This window comes from Cyanistes caeruleus, chromosome 2 (genome assembly GCF_971803275.1).
Source record: "Cyanistes caeruleus chromosome 2, bCyaCae1.hap1.1, whole genome shotgun sequence".
Classification (NCBI taxonomy): domain Eukaryota; kingdom Metazoa; phylum Chordata; class Aves; order Passeriformes; family Paridae; genus Cyanistes; species Cyanistes caeruleus.
In genome coordinates, this window is record NC_141702.1 from 90,729,993 (window position 1) to 90,750,499 (window position 20,507).

General features: G+C 40.6%; 1 protein-coding gene across 7 annotated transcripts in view; it reads left to right on the forward strand.

Moving 5' to 3' along the window:
* The window catches only part of DAAM2 (dishevelled associated activator of morphogenesis 2), a 221,564-nt gene that overhangs the window by 158,310 nt on the left and 42,747 nt on the right, over positions 1–20,507 (forward strand). For 4 of the 7 annotated variants that reach the window (XM_086869239.1, XM_086869245.1, XM_086869268.1 and 1 more), the window contains 7 exons: positions 352–490; positions 1,914–1,972; positions 2,309–2,493; positions 3,424–3,741; positions 11,221–11,328; positions 14,012–14,044; positions 17,165–17,271. In XM_086869239.1, coding sequence (XP_086725365.1) covers positions 352–490; positions 1,914–1,972; positions 2,309–2,493; positions 3,424–3,741; positions 11,221–11,328; positions 14,012–14,044; positions 17,165–17,271 — 949 coding nt within the window. The remainder of the gene's footprint in view (positions 1–351; positions 491–1,913; positions 1,973–2,308; positions 2,494–3,423; positions 3,742–11,220; positions 11,329–14,011; positions 14,045–17,164; positions 17,272–20,507) is intronic. The other 3 variants (XM_086869254.1, XM_086869260.1, XM_086869274.1) reach the window with 1 other exon arrangement.

The following is a 20,507-nucleotide window of genomic DNA, read 5'->3' on the forward strand; positions in this document are numbered from 1 at the left end:
CAGTGACCTCAACATCAAGCCCCAGAAAACACTGAGTATTAGTTATCACAAAGGAATCCTTTTCATAGACATTTAAAGTGCAACATATGGCTAACCTGTCAAAAGGGTTACATAGCCTAAAGGTGAACATCAGACACAAAGTTGCCCATGCCTGTTATGTGGTGTCTCAGTATGCCAGGTGTTTGTAAATGATCTGCTAGCAACTATTCAGAGTTAGTCTTTGTGTTCTGTAATTCATCACACACAGGATTGAAATAAAAGGTGGGGAGGAACAAATGCCAGTTTGTTGGCAGGTCTGTGCATTTTCTCATGGAATTGGAAGTTCTCATGGGTTGGTCTTTTTCAATATAGATAAGAGGAATGGAGGAAACTTCCAGCAGTGGCAACTCTTGGACAGAATACTCCAACAAATTGTTCTTCAGGATGAACGAGGAGATGATCCAGATATAGCTCCATTGGAAAACTTCAGTGTCAAAAACATCATTAAAATGTAAGCTGCACTATTATTGTTTATTTCTGTTATGCAGGTATAAGGATATGATCATTATGCAGGTGCTTAAGAAATAAAATATATGTGAGGACTTTCTTATTTTAACTTACAGCTTCACATTGTCTTGTTAAGTAGTTAAGTCTTCTAAGTAGTTTCCTTCTAATGACATCTTAGCTTGGCAGTGTTTTCTAGCAAAGTGCTTGTATTTGACTTCTCTGTTACTCTGGTTAGAAAAGCAGCAGAAATGCTCATTATTTTATAACAAGGCTTCCTCGTGTGCGTTTTTCATTTAGAATGCTCATGAAAGCTTTCCTTGATACTAAAAAGTAAAAATAATGTCGTCATCTCTGTGTAGATCCCATTCCTCACTAATGAGCACATGGTTTAGAAAGATTGCAGATAGGGAAAAGCAGTCCCCACTTGGCGCACAAAAGCTCTTACCTCTTCATAAAATGTCTGTTTGCTCTCACCCACAGATTTGGTTGAGGGCATTACCATTATTTTTTCCCATAGGATGCATCATTTGAGAAGTCTAGCTACATGAGCTGGCTCTCTTCTCAACTTCCCTGTTCTCAGTCCTTTTTTAGCCAAACTTTTGGATCCTTCATTTCATTCAACTGCCTCTGCAGGTAATTCATGGCCCATTACCCTTCCAAGTTCTTTACTGAAAAGAACATTTATAGAACATAAGTCCCATATGGAACCAAATTCTCCTGTACTAAAAATTTTACAGTTCCTTTTGTTTATAGGCATGAGCCAAAATCAAAACTGATTTCTTGTAATGGAAAAATATAGTGGTGTTCGATACCAGGCTTCATTGTGGATTTCATGCCTGATCTTCCCATTCTACTTTCATAGCTACTCTTCATTCTGCATATCTAATCAATCCCCAGCATGCTCTGCATATTTTCTTTCAGTAATAGGAAATAGCTGTACCTGTATGAGATATGAGAATTGCCTTGCTACTGATACATTACCCAACAGAGAAGTGTCCTTCCTCCTTGTAAGAAAGAAAAAACAGAATCACAGAAAGCAGAAAAAAATTATGGCAATCTGGTCTTCTATTAAGAATGGGGTAATCTGTAACCCATAGCAGCTGTGATTATTTTAGTGATGACTTCTCTCTTTCAAAATAAGTAGACCTGGCACTTTGAGGGCATTACCTGAAGACAGGCATCTATCAGGACTTTCTTTCCCAGTCATTCCTTTATCCCTTTTTATAAGATTGAGCAAAAAAGCATAATTTTTATATTAGCTGTGGGCTAGGCAGCATAATCTGCATCCAGAAGGACCACTGATGTGATCCTATAGAAACTTGTATACTCACCAGGTTGCCTTTTGCTAATCACTACGCATAATGATCACGTGCCTTTCAACCTGTGTAGCTCAGAAAAAGTTTAAACTATCTCATTTCATCTTTCAGGCTAGTGAATGAAAATGAGGTCAAGCAATGGAGGGATCAGGCAGAGAAGTTTCGGAAAGGTGAGTGCATCCTCTGTGTATGCATAGGCAGAAACTGATCATCAAACTTTCAGACATTTTGTGTCATAGTGGACAGTTTATGTGTTTCACAGGATGGGGGTTCCTTCAGTTCTCACATGAAGTGATTTTACAGTCTAACTGAAACTTAGGCATTGCTGTCTTGATCACTGAGGGTCATTGTCAGGACAGTCAGACTCTATTTTCTTTTTCTTGCTCTCATTATACATCCCTGCTTGAGTTGACAGAATTGTCAGCTTTACTTCACCATAACCTACATATCCTCAGGGACTGTTCGTGAGCTTTATTTCATCAGTCCCACTTGTGTGTTCCCCCTAGACCATGCTGAGCTGATGAGCAGGCTAGAGAAGAAGGAGCGGGAATGTGAAACAAAGACTCGGGAGAAGGATGAAATGATGAAGACACTGAACAAAATGAAGGACAAACTGCAAAAAGAATCCTTGGAGCTGCGCCAGACCCGAGACCAGATGAATGATCTAGTGGCTCAACTTAATGAGTTCTCGGTATGAGACTGGGACCCTTCCCCATTCTTGTTTAAAGGCTGCTAACTGGTGAATGATGAACAAAAGCATATTATGCATGAAGCTGTGGTCATAATAGAGAATACTTAGAAACTGCTCAGCTTTTAGCTGAGACCAAAATCTCTTAGCTGGTGATATAGAATGGTTAATGCATGGACACTGCTCCATTCCTTCTCAGGCACCTTCCTTGCAGGAGCTGCTGAGGCATAGTGTCCTCCTCCAGCCATAATTTTCACTGATGAGTGGCGTGGCCCTGGTTGTTATTTCAGTGGAATAAAGAGAAACCTCCCTGATACAAAAGTATATAAGAAAGAGGATTCCTATCATGCTGCAAGATGCAAGAGCATCTGAGCTGCTTCAGAATTCTTCTGTAAAAGTGACATTTGCAGATGATCCCTCTTGTTTGGTGCTCCTTCTATCCCAGCAGTGTGCCTGAGCCACCAGAACTCACCAGAACACAGCCCTGAGAAGTTAGACACTGCAGAAAGCAGATTTATTCCCTCCTCCCCTCTCCCATTTTGTGTTAGTGAGGCCTAATGACAGGTATTCAGTGTTTCAAATACTTAGCTTTTAAACCCAGGAGTTCAAAAGTTCGTAAGATTGAACTTTTCTCTTTTTTCTTACATAAGGAGAAAATAATACATTTTGGCTTCTTTTACTAGGTTGCTGTTTTTCTGAACCATTTATGGTTCCTTTTTTCAAGCTCTTCTCCACAACTCCATGGGCTTGAAACTTTCTCTTAAATGAAATCTAAGATTCCTCCCTTTATTGCATGGCTTTGAGTGCAGGAGGCTCTAAAGAAAACATCAAATATTTTGAGAGTCGTAATAAAATCACATCAACTGGCAACATGGAGTTATTGTGCCTTTTAAACTGCTTGCTTTCTTTTTCTCTGTGTTTTTTATTTTCCAGCAAGGGGGAAGCATTTCCTTCCCACCCCCACCACCCCCTCCTCCAGGTGGCCCATTAGCTTTGTCCTCTTCTCACATGTCTGATAATTTGCCATCGCTGCCACCTCCTCTCCCTTTCTCCAGCTGTCCCCCTCCTCCCGCTCCACCACCTCCACCAGGAGGACCTCCTCCTCCACCAGGAGCACCACCTGTCTTCAGCATGGGGATGGCACCCCCTTCAACAACCACCTTCAGCACCAGTGGCCCTAGTCTGAAGAAGAAAACTATCCCCCAGCCTTCACATCCACTGAAATCCTTCAACTGGGCTAAGTTGAGTGAGGTAAGAAACTGCATTACTCAATTGATTTACTTTCTGAGTATACCCCAGTGTTGACTAATGCCATGAAATGAAAAGTGGAATAGAAGCATGTAGCTTTCTGTGGACTGTGGTCAGTAGGAGTCATTAATTGTATTGAGGGAATCTCCCCAGTTCTCCAGCAGTGCAGCACACCCCCTGTGATGAGCAAGGTGCTGGATAGATTAAGCTGCTTAGATCTGGGCATGCAAATGATCTGGTTAAGCAAAGCTGTAGTGGGGCCAAACACATAAGTGATATCTGGACATCTCCAGACTGGTGTGCCAGTTCTCATTTGTGCACCAGGGAAAAAGGATGTCCAGAGCCACTGTGGGCAAAACATGGTGAGAACCATCTGGAAAACCAGCCACCCCTATTCTGACAGGAGCCATCACTAAGGAGAGAAAGGTGTTCTGATTCTCCCCACTGTTTGTTCATGGTCATGAGGGAAGCCACCTTTCTCCTTGAATGGTTAGAACTCTGTTGGTGATAAAACCCCAGACTGGCAAAAAAAACCCCCAGGGGACTTGGATTCTTCCTGTTGCACTCATTTTCTTCTACCTTGGTTGTGTCTCCTTCCCCTTCACTTCTCTATGGTCCTTCTCTCTCTTTTTCCCTTCTTCTTTTCCCTCCCCTTCTCTTTAAGTCTTAATTTTTTAAACTGATTTAGGGGGGAAAAAAAGGTGTCTGTGTTGAGTTTGGATTGCTGCCCAGAAACCCAGGTTCTCTTTTAGACTGAAACTCACCCAGGGCCCAACTCCAGCATTTGGAATGAGTGTCCAGAGACCTCTGGAATGCCAAAAGAACTTTCTCTCCCCCTCTCTCCTTTTCTTTAAAATAAAGTGAAGTGAAATGTTTGCTGCACCATCTGTGCTTGTCTGTCAAGGCCACATGGGGGATGTTGAAGAGAATGTAAGGACAAGGATTTATTTTCCTTTGCAGAACATGGAACTTAGTGCACTGAAGAAAAGAAATAATAACTAATATATGTATATATATGAATTTATATGAAAAAGAGAGAGTTACAGGTGTTTCTGCTTAGTGTACAGTAACTGTAGACTTCTGCCCTCTGGATAAGAGTAAAGGCAGCTGTGCTAATAAAATTGAAGACCTGGGTGGTGGGATGAGGAGGTCAAAATAGTTAGGAAAAGGGGCATAAGAGAGCAGGGCTTTCATTTTGGGGTGTCTGCCAGTGTTAGTATTTTGAACCTGATATGGTTCTGCAAAATGGCAGAGGTTGTGGTGCCAATACAGGTGGCTCATGTTGTAACTTGGGTTGCACTTTGTTATGGAATTATTTATTTGACTGACTGCTGGAGAAGCTGATATGCTTTGGTCATCTTTCTCAGGTATCCTAGATTTCCTGCTTCAATATCTTTCTATTCACATGGACATGAATCCTCTGAGCACAAAGTCTTGAGTAGGTTTGGATGGGCCTTGTCATGCCTTTTGTTACTTTTGCTGCACTTCTTTGGTGTTCTCCTGAACTGAGCTGTCAGAGTAGCCAGACTGGAATGAGTGAGAATTCAAAATAAACACACTCTCTGGGAGCAGTACATCTCAAGTTTTTGAGCCTGGGAAACTGAGGCTTGGAAGTGTGCACAGTATTTTTGTGGTCTGTGGTAGGGTTTAACTTCCAGTTCACAAGAATACAACCTTCCCCCCAAAAAAACATTTTGAGGAACAATACGCAAAACACAGCAAGGTGACGGAACACAGTGTTGGAAACAGCTGTACATAAAGTTAGGGCTGCAAGTAGGTCAAATATTCAGCTCTTCGGTATCTCTGCATAGTGTTTAGACCACCTTTCTCTAAACAATTAGTAAAGAGTCTCTCTCAGGAGATTTTTCAGGTAAGTATGAAGCTGAGGCCAGGACTGAGACAACCTGCATGAGAGGAAACTCCTCTCTGTCCATGCGGCCTGCCTCAGGATGTGAGGGAAAGCCAACAGAGGCCAACAGGAGCATGGACAGGGATGGCTGAGAGGGATTTGTCAGATTCTCAGTAGTGGAATCAAGGCTATTCTCCAGAACATGAATATGACACCTTTTTTTTCCAGTGCTGATTTTGTATTTGGAAGGAAAGAACTGAGCTGTTGGGTGTTAGGAGAAATATCAAATATAGTCAAGCTCTTAGCAGTTAACAATCACAGACTGTCCACAGTTCCCATGGGCACCTCAAAAAAAGGTTTGACTGGAAAGGATTTGTGCTTCTATCAAGGAAACTCCAACAGCCAACTAATTTCATTGAGAATTAAGAACTTTATGCTAACTTTGATGTGAGTTAATGACTACTGGCAAAGACATTTAGATGCCTGGATGGGCTGAGTTGTGATGAAGCCCTTCCACACTACAGCTCCATTCATACAGCACTGTAGCATTGTCTGTGAATTCCATTCATACAGCACTACAGTAGTGCTGGTGCCGAGGATCTCTGTTTTTTAAGAAAAAGATACTGCAATATAACCACTGTAATATCTGGAAAGATTCCTTTCTTTGTTTTTGGGCAGCAGTGCTCTCTCACTCTGAGTTTTACACAGCACCAAAGGTCAAACTTCTGTGGTTAATCCAAGCAATGGACTGGTTTCAAGAACAGTGGAAGTATGGATTAAATAGTTACCTATTTAATAAATATAAACGTATTGATTTGAAGTTCTCAGAATAAATCAAGTCAACCTTCAACTACTCTGCTTCCTTACCTCATGGCTGAGAAGCAGTTTCCCATCAAGTGTCCTGGTAATGGCTCTCGTCAGTGATGTCAGAGAGACTTTCTTTAGTCAACCCTAAATAGTCTTGACTGAAATAGTTTCATAAGAAAGGTATTTCTTCTACATACCATATTGGTGTTTTTTAAAAACCCAAACCACACATACTTACACACACATAAAAACAAATCAAAACCACCAAACCTAAACCCCCAAAACAACCAGTCACATAAACAGAAAATGTTAATTTTGACACTAATTTCTATAATGTTATCAATGATTCTGACTTCTGGAACTTCCTCCCTGAAGGAGACTGAGGTTTATGAAAATTATGAAGGACTGCTGCTGGAGATTCAAAGTTCTCCAAGAGTTCTCCAAAATCTCATTGTGAAGCTACTCATGATAGCTATGGTGGTGCCTAGGCCTACAATGAGATAAAACAGCTGTCTTGATTAAAAAAAGGGCAAAAAATACAGCTTTTGCTTGAAGTGGATTTTTCTCACACTGCAGAAAGGATCTAATATCAAGAGCAAAGTTTGGAAAATGTCCTTTGTTCATGTCACTTTTCAGATTCATAATGGAATTCTGAATTAAATTTTTAAGTTGCTTCCACTTTTCTGGTTAATATCCTACACATATTAAGCTACTAATAAGCAGGATTGCCTGCTCCAGTATTCACAGAACACTCATAGTTTCCATGGTTTCTCTGAACCTGCAGGTCAAACAGAAATACTGTAGGTTGTCATTCATGCTGTGAGTTTACTGAGGCATGATGGGCTTTGATGCCTTCCGGAATATCATTATTTATCTATCAGGGTAAATAAAATCATCCTTTAGATGTAGCAGAGGACAGCTTGATATGATTTTAGTGCCACAAAACACTGTCATTTTCTAATGTCATTAGGTCTCTCAGCAAATTGGGATTCCACCTATAAAGGTGGAATGATGCAACTGCTACAGTGCATGAAATGTTAAATGCAACATACCAAAAACTAAGCTTGATGGAGCAAATGCCTTGTCAATACTTGTTCTCATAATAAGATGTTTCCTAACCTAGTATGTGTCACCATTTCATTAGAGGATGCTGGGAAGTACAGTTCACAAGGCTTGCTTCTCTAAGTGGGCCAAGACTTTCCAAAGCACAGGAATCGTGGATCTTGGAAGACTTGTAGAATGAATAAATGAATGAATAAACAAATAAATTAAGATAGGGAGAAAAACATTACAGATAAAATGACTGCTCTTTTTTTTTAGTCTCCTTTTTTTTTTCTTTCTAAAGGCAGAGAAGAAAAAAAATGAAAAGAAGGAATGAAGAATTTATTTTAAATTGTTATTTAGGGACCATAAATATTTTTATGATTCTGAGAGAATCATTTATCACAGCAACCACATTATGCAAGTCTGTTTCTCTTATAATGCTTTGTCTTATCTGGCTGATGACAAGGAACTATCAGCCAGTTAATTCCTAACTGTGTAAACTGTGTATCAAGAGTTCAGTCTAGGAAGTTATCTGGCAGCAACATGAAAATTTTCAAGGACAGAGTTTATACTAGAAATAGAAGGGTCAGTCCCATTGTAAGTGTTAGGTGTAACAAAGATTGTTTATACCTCTGCCTGCCTCAATTTTTCTTTGACTGCATTAACCCTAAAATTGGATCAAAGTTTGTCAAAGTTCTGTTTGTGCACACCATTACAATGGGTGCTGCTTTGGAATTTGTCTTTCTGCTATAACTGGCATACAATCCATCCTGTACAGGACCAGATTCAACCTGGCTCTTAAAATTAATCTGAATTGAAGTTGGAATAATTTTCACTGGGTTGTTTTCCTGGGAAAGTAGGGGGAGAACTACTCTCTGCAGTCCTTTTCTGAGTCCCAGAACTTCCTGTTTTGGCACCTTTGCAGTTCATTCGGACTAGACTGTTCTGTAGGGTATTTTTTCTGTGAGGAAACCTGACTCCCATGAGATTTTTGCAGCTGGACAGGTAGATGGGCAAGACTCATGAATAGCTGTCTTCAGTCACATCCAGCCTCTGCCAAACATAACATACAGCTTTTTGACATCCTTAGGGTTCTATCCCAGTGATGACTTTAAGGACTCCTGTCAATAAATATTCTGCCATGTCAGTGTTTGATTAGACAGTCTGAAACAGTGAGGCACTCAGAGAACTGCTCAGCTGTTCAAATATATCCCTCAGGATTTATAATTCATGTTTTACAAAGCTAGCCTGGAAATTGAATGAGAATGATCACTCTGCCTGGCTGCTTCTGGCTAAGATTGGCAGTGGAATTCAGAGCTAGGATAAAAAGAAAATTAATTTTGTCTCCTATTGCTTTGTCTGAGATGAGCCTCCCAGACTTGTTTGCCATGTTACAATCACAAGGTCTTCCTATATGGAAAGAAGAGCCACAGTGATTGCAAGGTTCTTCACCATTGTAGATTCACCAATTGTATATTCACCAATATACAATGATATTGGTGAGCTCGCTCAGGATGGGTGCTGCTCCCATCTAGGACAGGGCCTTGGAAAGATCGAGCAAGGAGACCAGCTGCTTTTTAATGCCTTTTATTGAGGTCAGCTCTAGGTGAGGAGGCTCAAGGGGCTGCACACACCACTGCTGCTCCCAGTGGTCAACACGGAGGAAGAGATGATCAACTCTGCCGCATGGCAGAGCTGGAGCTTCTGTCCTCACAAGAGTCCCTGGGAAAACACTGGCTCATTGAAAACCTGGGGTAGTCATGCATAGCAAGTGTTGTGTAGTTATGGCGACAAGGTCCAGAACATCAGTAAGTTGCTCAATGTTCTCCCTTACTCCTGAATGTAGTTTGGAGTCAGGTTTGTGCCATGGCTCACAGTTCTAGGGGTTTAGATGTTAATTCCACCTCCCCTGGCTGCTAACCCCCATGGGAGTTCAGCTCATCTACATACTGGGTGATGTCATCTATTGCCATTAGGGGGTGCAGGGAGCAGCAGAGCCAATATACAAGGCAAGGTGGCCATTAACAAGGCTATCACAACAACATTGGTGTTTACCAAACATGACACAACATGAGGTATGTAACAAAGAAGGCACCTTATGGTGACAACATTCTACTATTCAAACTATAAATATCTTTGTATACTGATCAGGAGGTCACATTTTACACTTTACAGCTCTCACTCTGAATAGCACTGCAGACACCCCTCCTTACCTTCAGGCACTCACAGGCTGCCTCTGGAGAAAGGGTATTGGTTTTCCTTCAGTGTCTGCCCTGCCAGGAATTTCCTCCAGAACACTTCACACTTTTATTTCCCCCTCATTTTATCCTCCTCAGTTTTTTTTCCTTGCTCCTTGAGTCTTGTGGCTTAGCACATTTCCCTCATTCTTTTTGATGACTCTGAATGGGAAGTAGAGCCTGTTCCTAATTAGTTCTGATAATGAAGTGTTAACACACTTTGCCATGTAGGTTCAAGTCAGATACTTTAGAGCTGAAACCTGTGTGAGGGTTTCATTGCTATTGCTTGCGGTTCCTGGCTTTTTCTGCATCACTGTTCTGTTTGCACTTCATCTCCTGGGATTTGCTTAGGTCATTTTTACAATTCCTTTTGTCTATTTCTTTTTTCTTTTAATCATCATTTTCATTATTTTTGCAGTCAATAAAGTACAATAAGTATACACTTCCTAAACTAAACGAACTGAAGAATAGTGCTGTCAGTTGTATGAAGAGCACCCAAAGCTTGTCTCAAACAACATGCACCTTAAGAGTCAGTCAGAAAGAGAAGATAGTTTGATCTTTGTATCCTCTGGCAGTAAGGACATCTGTCCTGAGAATGTCAGCAGGAGACCCAGAACCTTCACTTAGTTTAGGATGACTGCTGATTACTTAATTCATGTACTACAGGAGCCTGCTTTTTCTGGGTTTGGTGGACAGCAAGTAGAAGTCTCTGCCTGTCTTCCTCCATGCTAATTACCTGCCAAACAGCTAGAATTCCTAGTATTCAGGATACTGTATCATCACAAGAATTGTGAACATTTCGAGTTACTGTGAATTAGGCTGTTTCAGGGATCTGGGTATTGTTTGTGTCTATCTGGCTCAACAAAGGCCTCACGTAGACAAAGGAGTTCATGTAATAGGAAACAATTAGACTTCAAAGACTCAAAAGCTTAAAAGTAAAATAAAATAATAACTTAAACTACTTTCACAGGCAGACATAATGAAAACTACACACAAGAGTGTGTAGGCTTTACAAAAGAACCTGAAAAAATTTGCAAAAATATATCTGGGGTTTGTCATGCATCTGTGCTTTTCCTAAGCTTTTTTTCTCCTGATGGTAACACTCCTTTCAGCGTGACCACAATCTTTGTGTTAGACAGATGGCCACTCTTGAATGTGGGATCATAGATAATACTTAAGATATGGTCTTCTAGTCCTGGAATGTGCCATTTCATTAGAGGCTTGCTGTGATGAAAAATACAAAATGGTATGTTTAAAAACAAACAAACACACAAAAAACCCCCAAAAACCCCAACCCCAACCCCAAACCCAAGAAACAAAACAAAACAACAAAAAAAACCCAAGAAAATAACCCGAAGTAAAAATCAAAACAAAACACTATTTTTTCTCCTTTGACTATTGAAACAAAGTGTATCCACTAAAATGACAGCAGTAGTCCATTGCAGTTTGACCAGTGAGCAGAAGACAATGATCTATCCAAATGGGATTGGATGTTCTTAACTAAATACTTTTGCTATCTTGTTAAAATATGTCCTTTCCCTTTAGGAGAGGATCCCTGGCACAATCTGGAATGAGATTGATGATTTAAAGGCATTCAAGGTGCTGGATCTAGAAGATTTTGAAAAGATGTTCTCTGCGTATCAGAGGCACCAGGTAGGAGTAAGCTTTTCTATACCTTTTCTGTCTTGAATTTCTGGAGGAGAAAAAAATACATGACAGTGGTCTGAGTCCTTGCCCACCTGCAGTCAGGCTGCATCACTTGATACTCTGCCACTGTGCAAAAAATCTGAAGACCAAAAGAAGCTGGGATGGATACATGGGTCAGGATCTAAACTTCTGATATGGACATACTTCATATTCATGGGCAGCTCTAAGAGACAGCACCTACCAACAGACAGTGCTCTAGTTAATGTCAGTGGCCACTGACTTCCAAAAGTTCTGGTGCTTTACATTTATATTTGCATATCAAACTTTCTGTTTCTCCCATTCATCCAGAGAAAAAAGGCTGTAGGTCCCTGAATACTGTGACTGTGACAAGGTGACTCTATTAGCTCTCTTTCATTTTGTCTGTTTTTTCTTAAACATCCAGCTGCCTGAACTGACAAGGTGACAGAAGCTGTCTGAATTACAGATTATAGAGCAAACAGCATACTTTAAAAGTGGTCATTTATTAGAATGTCCTTTTTCCCTCCTCGTTTTCTTGGAAAGCAAGTCCCTTTAAATCTATGTATCTCCACTGAAAGAGATTTGTACTTTCGGACAAATTGTACTTTCACTCCTTTAACTCCCCCGGCTTTCCTTTGCTTTTGGAATATTTTCAATGTTTTGTATGCTGCAGAACTGGATCATTAGTCTGAATTTTTGGGAAAAGACACAGACGTAACTGCCATAAAAAACCTTTATGGTTATTCCTTACAGTGATGATAACTACTTCATTAACTGACTAGTATCTTAAAATTAACAATCAAACCCCTTGTCTTTGGATTTTCCATCTGCTCCCTTCTCTCTTTTATCTTTCTATCTAATCCAATAAACATGATGAATAACTTTTCTTATTTAATAGCTCACAGCCACATGGATAAGCTGTGAAGAATGTGATGTTAACTGTTGCATGCATTATAAGATTTCATTTCTCATTCTTTCTCTGCAAGTAGCCGGTGCTGTTTAAGCAGGTCCCTCTCTCTTTCTGTAAATCATATATTCCTTGAAACAAGATCCTTGTTCACAGAGGGGAAGAAAGGCATCCAAAACTTCAGTGCTGTTAAGAGATGGGATTTAGACCCTGTCCCAAGAGCTTCTGTTCCAATGTTTCAGGTGCAAACATTGCACCTTGAACATTGCACAAAGAAATGTCCTTGCAAAGCCTTGCTTCCTTTTGTGCCCAAAATCCAAAGCCAAAGCTGTCCTGGTCTCAGTTAGAATCATAATATTATGGCTGCATTACCAATCACTGGAAAGCAGCCTGAGCTATTCAGCCATAAACTAACCTGGCCCTTACCCCTTGTCCGTGGGTCTCTGAACAGTACTCTTCCATCCTCATTAAACACACTTTATGACAGTAGCTCCAGACACTAGAGTAACACTTATGTAAGCTACTTTTATTTTTGTGCAGTTAGACATCTTGCTCTCCTTACAGCTTTTGTTGAGGTTTTTACATTATTTTTTTTTTCCTCCTTAAATATTTTGTTGTTATTACTTTATGTGATATTTTCTTTTTCATCCATACTTGCTCCAGTGTGAACTAGAATCCAATCAACAAGTCCTCATCAATTTTCATTTTTTTGTTTAAAGACCAGAACATAAAAATTATTTTTGAATTAAAAATTTATGAGAATTTTTTCAGTTCACACTTAGTCTTTTTTCCTCTTTTGCTTTCAGAAATATTCCACTCTGACCAAGTATGTGTTTCCTCTGGGTTTGTGACTTTTAAACTTCATCCAAATATCTGTTAAGAAAAATGTCAATTCAAAGCCCTGCGCTTTGCATCTGAAATGTTGAATAAGTAGGGATAACGACATTTCTTTCTTTGCTGTTATTAACTTGATCTTCATGTTTTTTCCAGTTTCATTTACATTAAACAATTTTTCTATTTTCCTAATATTGTTAATGACAGAAAGTGTCTTCTCCTCTCTCAAGCGCAGTGGTGTCTATGAGGGAAAGCAAAATTGTCCAGTGTACAGAATGCTGGACCAAGTATTCTTACACTTGTCTTTTGACCTTGCGCAAATCTTACTGTGTAATATTAAACTTTTGATTCAGTATAGCTGGTGTTTTCCTGCAGTACTGAGTATGTCATGAAATAGTTGAAGTCTGTCTTCCAGAAGTGCTGTAAGGCCTCTTTGGCAGTTTCTGAGTGCTTTCAAAATACTTGGCTGCAAGTTGTTAAAGGGTATAACATGCCATTGAAACAAGTTGTTGCTTGCTATACTAGTTAATACCCACAAACTGTGCCTGTGCATCAGGAAAGGAGATCTGACCCTCAAGTTATAACCTTGGCAGTTCTTTCAGTAAGGCTCTGAACTGGATTTGTAAAGATATTTAAGCATTATCCTAGTTAATATTTAACTAAAATATTTATGCTTTGGAGACCAAACTTATTATTTTCATAAAAGACCTAGGAATCTTAGTTCCATGATATCTGCTGATATCATGCAAATATGCAAAGAAATGCTGAAATACCTTGAACCATCTGAGCCAGTATTACTTGCACAGAATTATATGCTCTTAGAAAACAGTGTGTGTCTAAATTCAGCTGCCTTGTTAAACTTGGTATCTTTCTCTCTGCTAATTTTTGGCATGTTTCCTTCTTCGTTTTTTGCGACTGCTGCCTGCATAGGACCTGCTAACTAACCCCTCCTCCTCTAAGCAAGTGAGTATCATTGTCTGCTTCCTGATCCTTTTGCGATGTGTATGAAGGTGAAGTCCTGGACCATGCCATTATGGGTTACAGCTCATGCTATTGTTTCATATGCCCTTGCACTCTGCTTTCTTGATGGGGAAGGTGGTACAAGTCATTCTTTTAGTTGCATTATCTCTGTGATAGGAAGTAGTTCTTGTTCTTTCACTTGCTTATATCTCATTGCTGGGGTTGTAGTCCCTTTTTCCTATGATCTTGAGGAAAAAAGACCAGGGACAAAGAAGAATGCCAGTGTGAACTCTTCCTTAACCAAAGTAATACTCTCTTGAGAGAAAAACAAAAGCAGCTCTCAGGGAGCCCTCTCTCCCACTGTTCCAAATTGTTTTCTGTCTGCTTTGGACAGTACTGAAGTCTTCAGATGCACTTAGTAGACACAGACTTTCTGCTAAAGGAGATATTTCTTTGCATAGAACTGGGCACTTTGGCAGAAGGATTTGTGCCATCTGAGGAGCAGAAGAGTTCAAATGGACAGATGAAACCCTCAGAAAGTTCAGCAAAGGATTAAAATGGTGTTTAGATAGAGATACTGGATTATGCTTGTGTCTTTAAACTGGCTACATCTCAAAAATTCTTGGCAACAATTTTGGTAAGAGCAATGCTATTAGGAAAGGAATGTTCGGATATGATCGTAAGTGTCTCTGGTGGTTTCAGAAGAAAGTAGTTCTCACCATGAGTGCTTAGGGAACTGTGTTTGGAAAGTCTAGTCACAACTTTTGCCACACAGGGGAGGCTAACATGGCAGCATATCAAAGCAAGTCAATATGGTAGACATAGTTCTCTGAATTATTGATAATTGTCAGAAGATAGGGTGCTGTCATGGTATGAGTCTTCAGGTAACAAAAATCAAATTGTATTTGAAGCAAGGGACCAATGTGATGAACACATTCCACATGTACAGTCATTTCAGCACTGAAATTTTAGCTGAGTTTTGAATTTGCAACTAAAATATCAAATCTAAAATACTCTTTGAAGCACATAACATAGAGTAATCCCAGATGAAAAGTCAGTAAAAGATGATGTCATAAATCTCAGTCATCTTGTCTGTCAGGTTGACACCAGCCCAACTGTTCTTGCATTCAGGGTTTGGGCTCTCACAAAAGCTAGTCACCACTGCCCCCTTGCTCCTCTTTTTCTGTGTCTGAGAAAATATGGATAGTCCATATGCAATCTGTTTTCCTTAGATAAGCTTGGAAACTGGCTTTGGTAAAACCTGAGGCTTCTCAGATTTTCAGATCTGGGCCATGTCTGAATAGTTCGAGTTATTCATCTGTGTTTAACCCTGTGGGTTGGGGAATTGGAAATGGCATGGGAACTATTATATCAATTCCTGCTGGATTTAAGGAAAGCTGGCTAAACCCCCACATCACATACATAGCCAAAGGCTGAAACCCTTTTTTTCTTTGAATGGGTGCTGGTTGTCACTATCCAGGTGTCCTTGCCTGCAAATATTAGTAAGGAACAGTGAAACTTTTAAACCAAGAGCATAGACCAGCAAGTAGCTTTCTTCCTTTCAACAGTTGCCCATCTCCATATTCCCCTGTCTTTCCTTCCCACAAACTGAGAAAACTTAGGAAAACTCTGAAATCTCTACATGGCAATTTATACTGGAGGCATTCCTCTTGTTCGTATTGTTAGTTATTCTCTCAGAAATAATAAACTTACCCAATTCCAATTTTGCCTTTTTTGTAAACACTACTTGATATATTGAGTAACATTTCAATTTTCTTTCTGCCAAGCTAGATGCTTTGGGCACATCTAGAAGAATTTACTGAGTGCATGTCTTCAGCTGGTGCATTGTACCTGCTTAAAAACGTCACTTTCTATTAGTGGTGGCTCACTGCAGCAATTTTGGATGTGCCTGCATGAGTCCTTTGCATACCTAGGAGCAACAGAGATTTGTGGTAACTGACTGTAACAGTAACTGAAATGACAGCTAGCAGTATGAACCTATGATTTACACTGAACTCTCAAATGCTTGGATATCAAAATTTCTTTGGAGATTAATCATGCTGATGTAAGTAATCCTTGAGCTGCAGAATCTTGAGTTCTGAGAGTGAAGTCTGGGAAGCACCCATTCTGTGTGTTTGCCATGATTTGACACATTTCCCTAAGTATTTGCTATTGACTACTCCCAGGAACAGGACGCTGGGGTAGATGGACCTTTTGATCTGACTCAGCATGCTTGCTGCTATATGCTAAAAAAGAAGTCATATTGCTTATTTGATGGGTGCATTCAAAGCTATATTATACTGATAAATCTCAAAATGTCAAGGCTTGAAAATATGGATGTCATGAAAAGACATTTTTTTTTAATGGTTCCTGCAGCAGTTAGCTGGGAAAATAAAAACTGGATGGTCAGACTGCATTTGCAAATATTTTATCTCTGTGTGCTATGACAAATGTTCTAGACTGGATTTTTAAGTTTTTTCAGGTAATGAGTATGGAAATGGCAGTATGCAGACAACTTTGGAAAAGGATGATTTCTGTATAATTAAATGCATTAATTAGTTTTTAAAATACAACATTGTTTAAATGTAGATTTTTACCATTTAGTAAGATATATTTAGTAAACAAATGTCATCATGCCCTACTGTTTGCATCTCTCATATAATACGAATTGGTCAGGTCCAATGGCAGCCATAAGACATAACAGAAGGGGTTTTTTTGCTTGTTTGCCAGCCTTTCAAGAATGCTGTGTAATCCCTGGAGGAGGCATCTGCTGAAGATGCTGTGATACCAGTGTGCTTCATCATAATGTGCCTGATTCTCCTATCATGCCTGTTTTTCACATTGACATAATGTAATTGTTGGTAGAATGAGTCCAATAGGTCAGAATTAGGTCCAGTATATGGTATCAAAGATAAGCTTATAGGTATTAATGAATGATTTCTGTTTGTCTAGTAACAAAGGATCTACCCCCATGTTTTTTTCTGCCTTTGTCTCCTTTTCTTATCATTTGGGTGGATCTTTCAAGGTTGGGATGGATGTGTTCATTACACTGAGCTAAGTCTATCAGTCTTGAATGAGAAACATAATACTGATTGTTTTCCCTCCCTTTTGAAATACATGCAGAAAGAGATGGGTTCAACAGAAGACCTTTACCTCTCCACAAGAAAGGTGAAAGAGCTATCTGTGATTGATGGCCGGAGGGCCCAGAACTGTGTCATTCTCCTTTCCAAGTAAGTGTGCTAAGCCATAGCTCACAGGGTGTGCCATGCTCAATGCAGAAGCAAGAGGGGATGAAATGAAACAAATGTGTTTATTTTCCCAGCTAGACCTGCTGTTTAATACCTGCAGAGCCTCAACTAAACCTCTCTTATTGCGTCATAAAAAGCACATTTCTCATAACATGTTATTTCAATTAATAAAAATATCCACTCACAGATTTTGTGTGTCAAACAGGTGGGCATCAGCTTCTATCTGAAGACTCATCATCAGAAAGTGATCACTACTCATTGGTAGATGAAAGCAGATCATTGTCAGTGTTTGCATTTCACTCGAAGTAATGTGTTCCCCACGTTCTGTGTCTGTCATTTGTCTCTGTTCTGTGTGCTTCTTTCTAAATATTGTTCTGCCCATCTCCCTGGAATACAGCAGAGCTGAGTGTGATGTTCAATTTTTTGACTCATGGTGAGAACAGTGGTAAACATAGGCATTCATATTCAAGACTCTGAGATGAGCTCAGCTTCTTTAGAGCATGGTATTAATTATATCAAGGTTGTGGTTTAAATCCCTGTATGGGACACTTAATAAAGAGTTTGGCTCAGTGATCCTTGTTAGTCCCTTCCAGATCAGAATATTCCATGAAGAACTAAGTCTTCTATTTGTAAATTAGGTTTTTGAAAGCAAGAGTTGCCTTTGTGTATTTCTGCAATGGCTAATACATTCAAAAGCAGTGACATCAGGGCCCTCTATATTTTTTCATGTCTTTCTACCAGCATGAGTTCTAGGTTTGAGGTCTGTCCCTTTCAAATTTGTACAGACACTGATCAAATTGTGAAAGTTGCTTTTCATAACAGAGGAGGGACAGCAAGACTGGAGACAAAACCTGGTTAAGCTGTGGCAGTACTGAGCAGCAAAACTGTTTCATTGGGCAGTAGAAAATACATGTTCATATGGATGTGATGCTTGTCTGCTCTAGCAAGCTAACAGTGAAAACAAGGTTGCAGCCAGACCACCAGGACTGGAGCAAGTTCTTTCCCTTGCTTAGTGAAACCTGTGGAAGCTTTCATTATGCTACTTATGTGGCATTAGCCTGCATATCAGCAGGACCCCACCACCCAAACCTTCAGTGAGGAAAGGCTTACATTTCTCTCTCTGCAGTAGTTGCTGCCAACACATATTTGCTGGTGTTGGCAGCTGATTGTGACTGGAGCAGAAGGATGGGGAGGCATAAGGGCAACAGGATTTTCATGCTGTTTGATGGACCTACTGAATTGTGTCTGGGGTTCAGATTACCTGTAAGCAGGTGGAAAATTTCCTAGAAGTGGTAACATCATGTGTTCGGTTCAGTTGGCTGGGCTGAGGAGGATCCAGGAAGGTGGTCCATGACTTGGTATGGCACTAGATACTTATTTCTAAAAATCTTCTGTCTCCAAAACAAAAGCAATGTGGGCAATAGCAATGCATGTTTTTCAACATTCATCTTCTCTGCTATGCAAGTGTGGACAATCTTAGCTGAGAAGAATTCTCTCTATACAGGTAACCCTCTCTATACAGTGTCTTGGTTTGGAAGACAAGTGTCTGGTAGGGAGGGCAGGTGCTTCCCTTGGAATGAAAATGTAGACCCCCCCTCCCTCTGAATTACTATAATTTTGAAATCAAGGGGCTCTCAGGCAGAGATCTGGGGATAGGAATAACAGCTCTTTACTAGTATGTACAAGGCAAACAAACAACAATAACTACAGCATTAACAACAGAACAGAGCCAGGGACCCCATGACAGCCTCCTTGGCTGAGACGGGAAGGGATGGAGGAGAGGCTTTGCTTCACAAACCCCCTGGGGCAGTCAGTCCCAGTGCTCCTGCAGGACTCTGTGGAACACTTAGCTGGAACGGCAGGAATGAGCAGAGATCCCAGGCTGGTGGATGACGTATACCAGCAGCTCCGCAGCGGTGGCTGGCACTGGCATGTCCTGGCAGGACAAGGGGGTGCGAGGCCCACAAACGAAGAAGAAAGAAGGGGAAGAAGAAACAACAGCTCCATCTGGGTTATGGCAAATTCCCTTCTCCTAGCCACAACAACTCTGAGAGTGTGTCCTGCTCTCCAACCTAAGAAATCAGCCAACCCCCAGCTGCCCCTGCCCTCCCCCATCCCCTGCCCCCCTTCCCCCTTGGACCCAGCCAAAACTCTCCATGTTTCTTAAGCGCCCAACAAGTACCAGCAATCAGGTTTCCCTGAAACTAATGGGCAAAAATTCTATAGGTGAGACGGAACAAAAGGAAGGACACCCAACCCCCAACATACAGAAAGAGAAAAGGGATGGTTTCTGTGTTTTGCCTTTCTTTTTGCTGCCTCCAGCAGCAACATCATTGAAGCATGAACCTTGCACTTCAAGATACATGGCATGTGTCCACTCCAAGTGTGCCATGAAGTTAGCACACCTTGAACTGCGAGTCTGGACTCAAACCAGAGGTGAAAAGCTGTGTTTTGTGACTGTCAGCTTCTTCACTAGGAAATATCCAGTTCTTACTGAAAAGATTGGGCAAGGAGACCAGCTGCTTTTTAATGCCTTTTATTGAGGTCAGCTCTAGGTGAGGAGGCTCAAGGGGCTGCACACACCACTGCTGCTCCCAGTGGTCAACACAGAGGAAGAGATGATCAACTCTGCCGCATGGCAGAGCTGGGGCTTCTGTCCTCACAAGAGTCCCTGGGAAAACACTGGCTCATTGAAAACCTGGGGTAGTCATGCATAGCAAGTGTTGTGTAGTTATGGCGACAAGGTCCAGAACATCAGTAAGTTGCTCAATGTTCTCCCTTACTCCTGAATGTAGTTTGGAGTCAGGTTTGTGCCATGTCTCGCTGATTCTAGGGGTTTAGATGTTAATTCCACCTCCCCTGGCTGCTAACCCCCATGGGAGTTCAGCTCATCTACATACTGGGTGATGTCATCGGTTACAGCAGAGCCAATATACAAGGCAAGGTGGCCATTAACAAGGCTATCACAACAACATTGGTGTTTACCAAACATGACACAACATGAGGTATGTAACAAAGAAGGCACCTTACGGTGACGACATTCAACCTATAAATATCTTTGTATACCGATCAGGAGGTCACATTTTACTCTTTACATTACTGTTAGCAGGTCTTACATGGAGGATAGAGATTTGGAGATGTTGGGAAGGTAGAATTAGAAAGAAATTATAAATATGATTTTGTAGCCAGAAAGGCTAAGGAAGAAATACAAATGATAG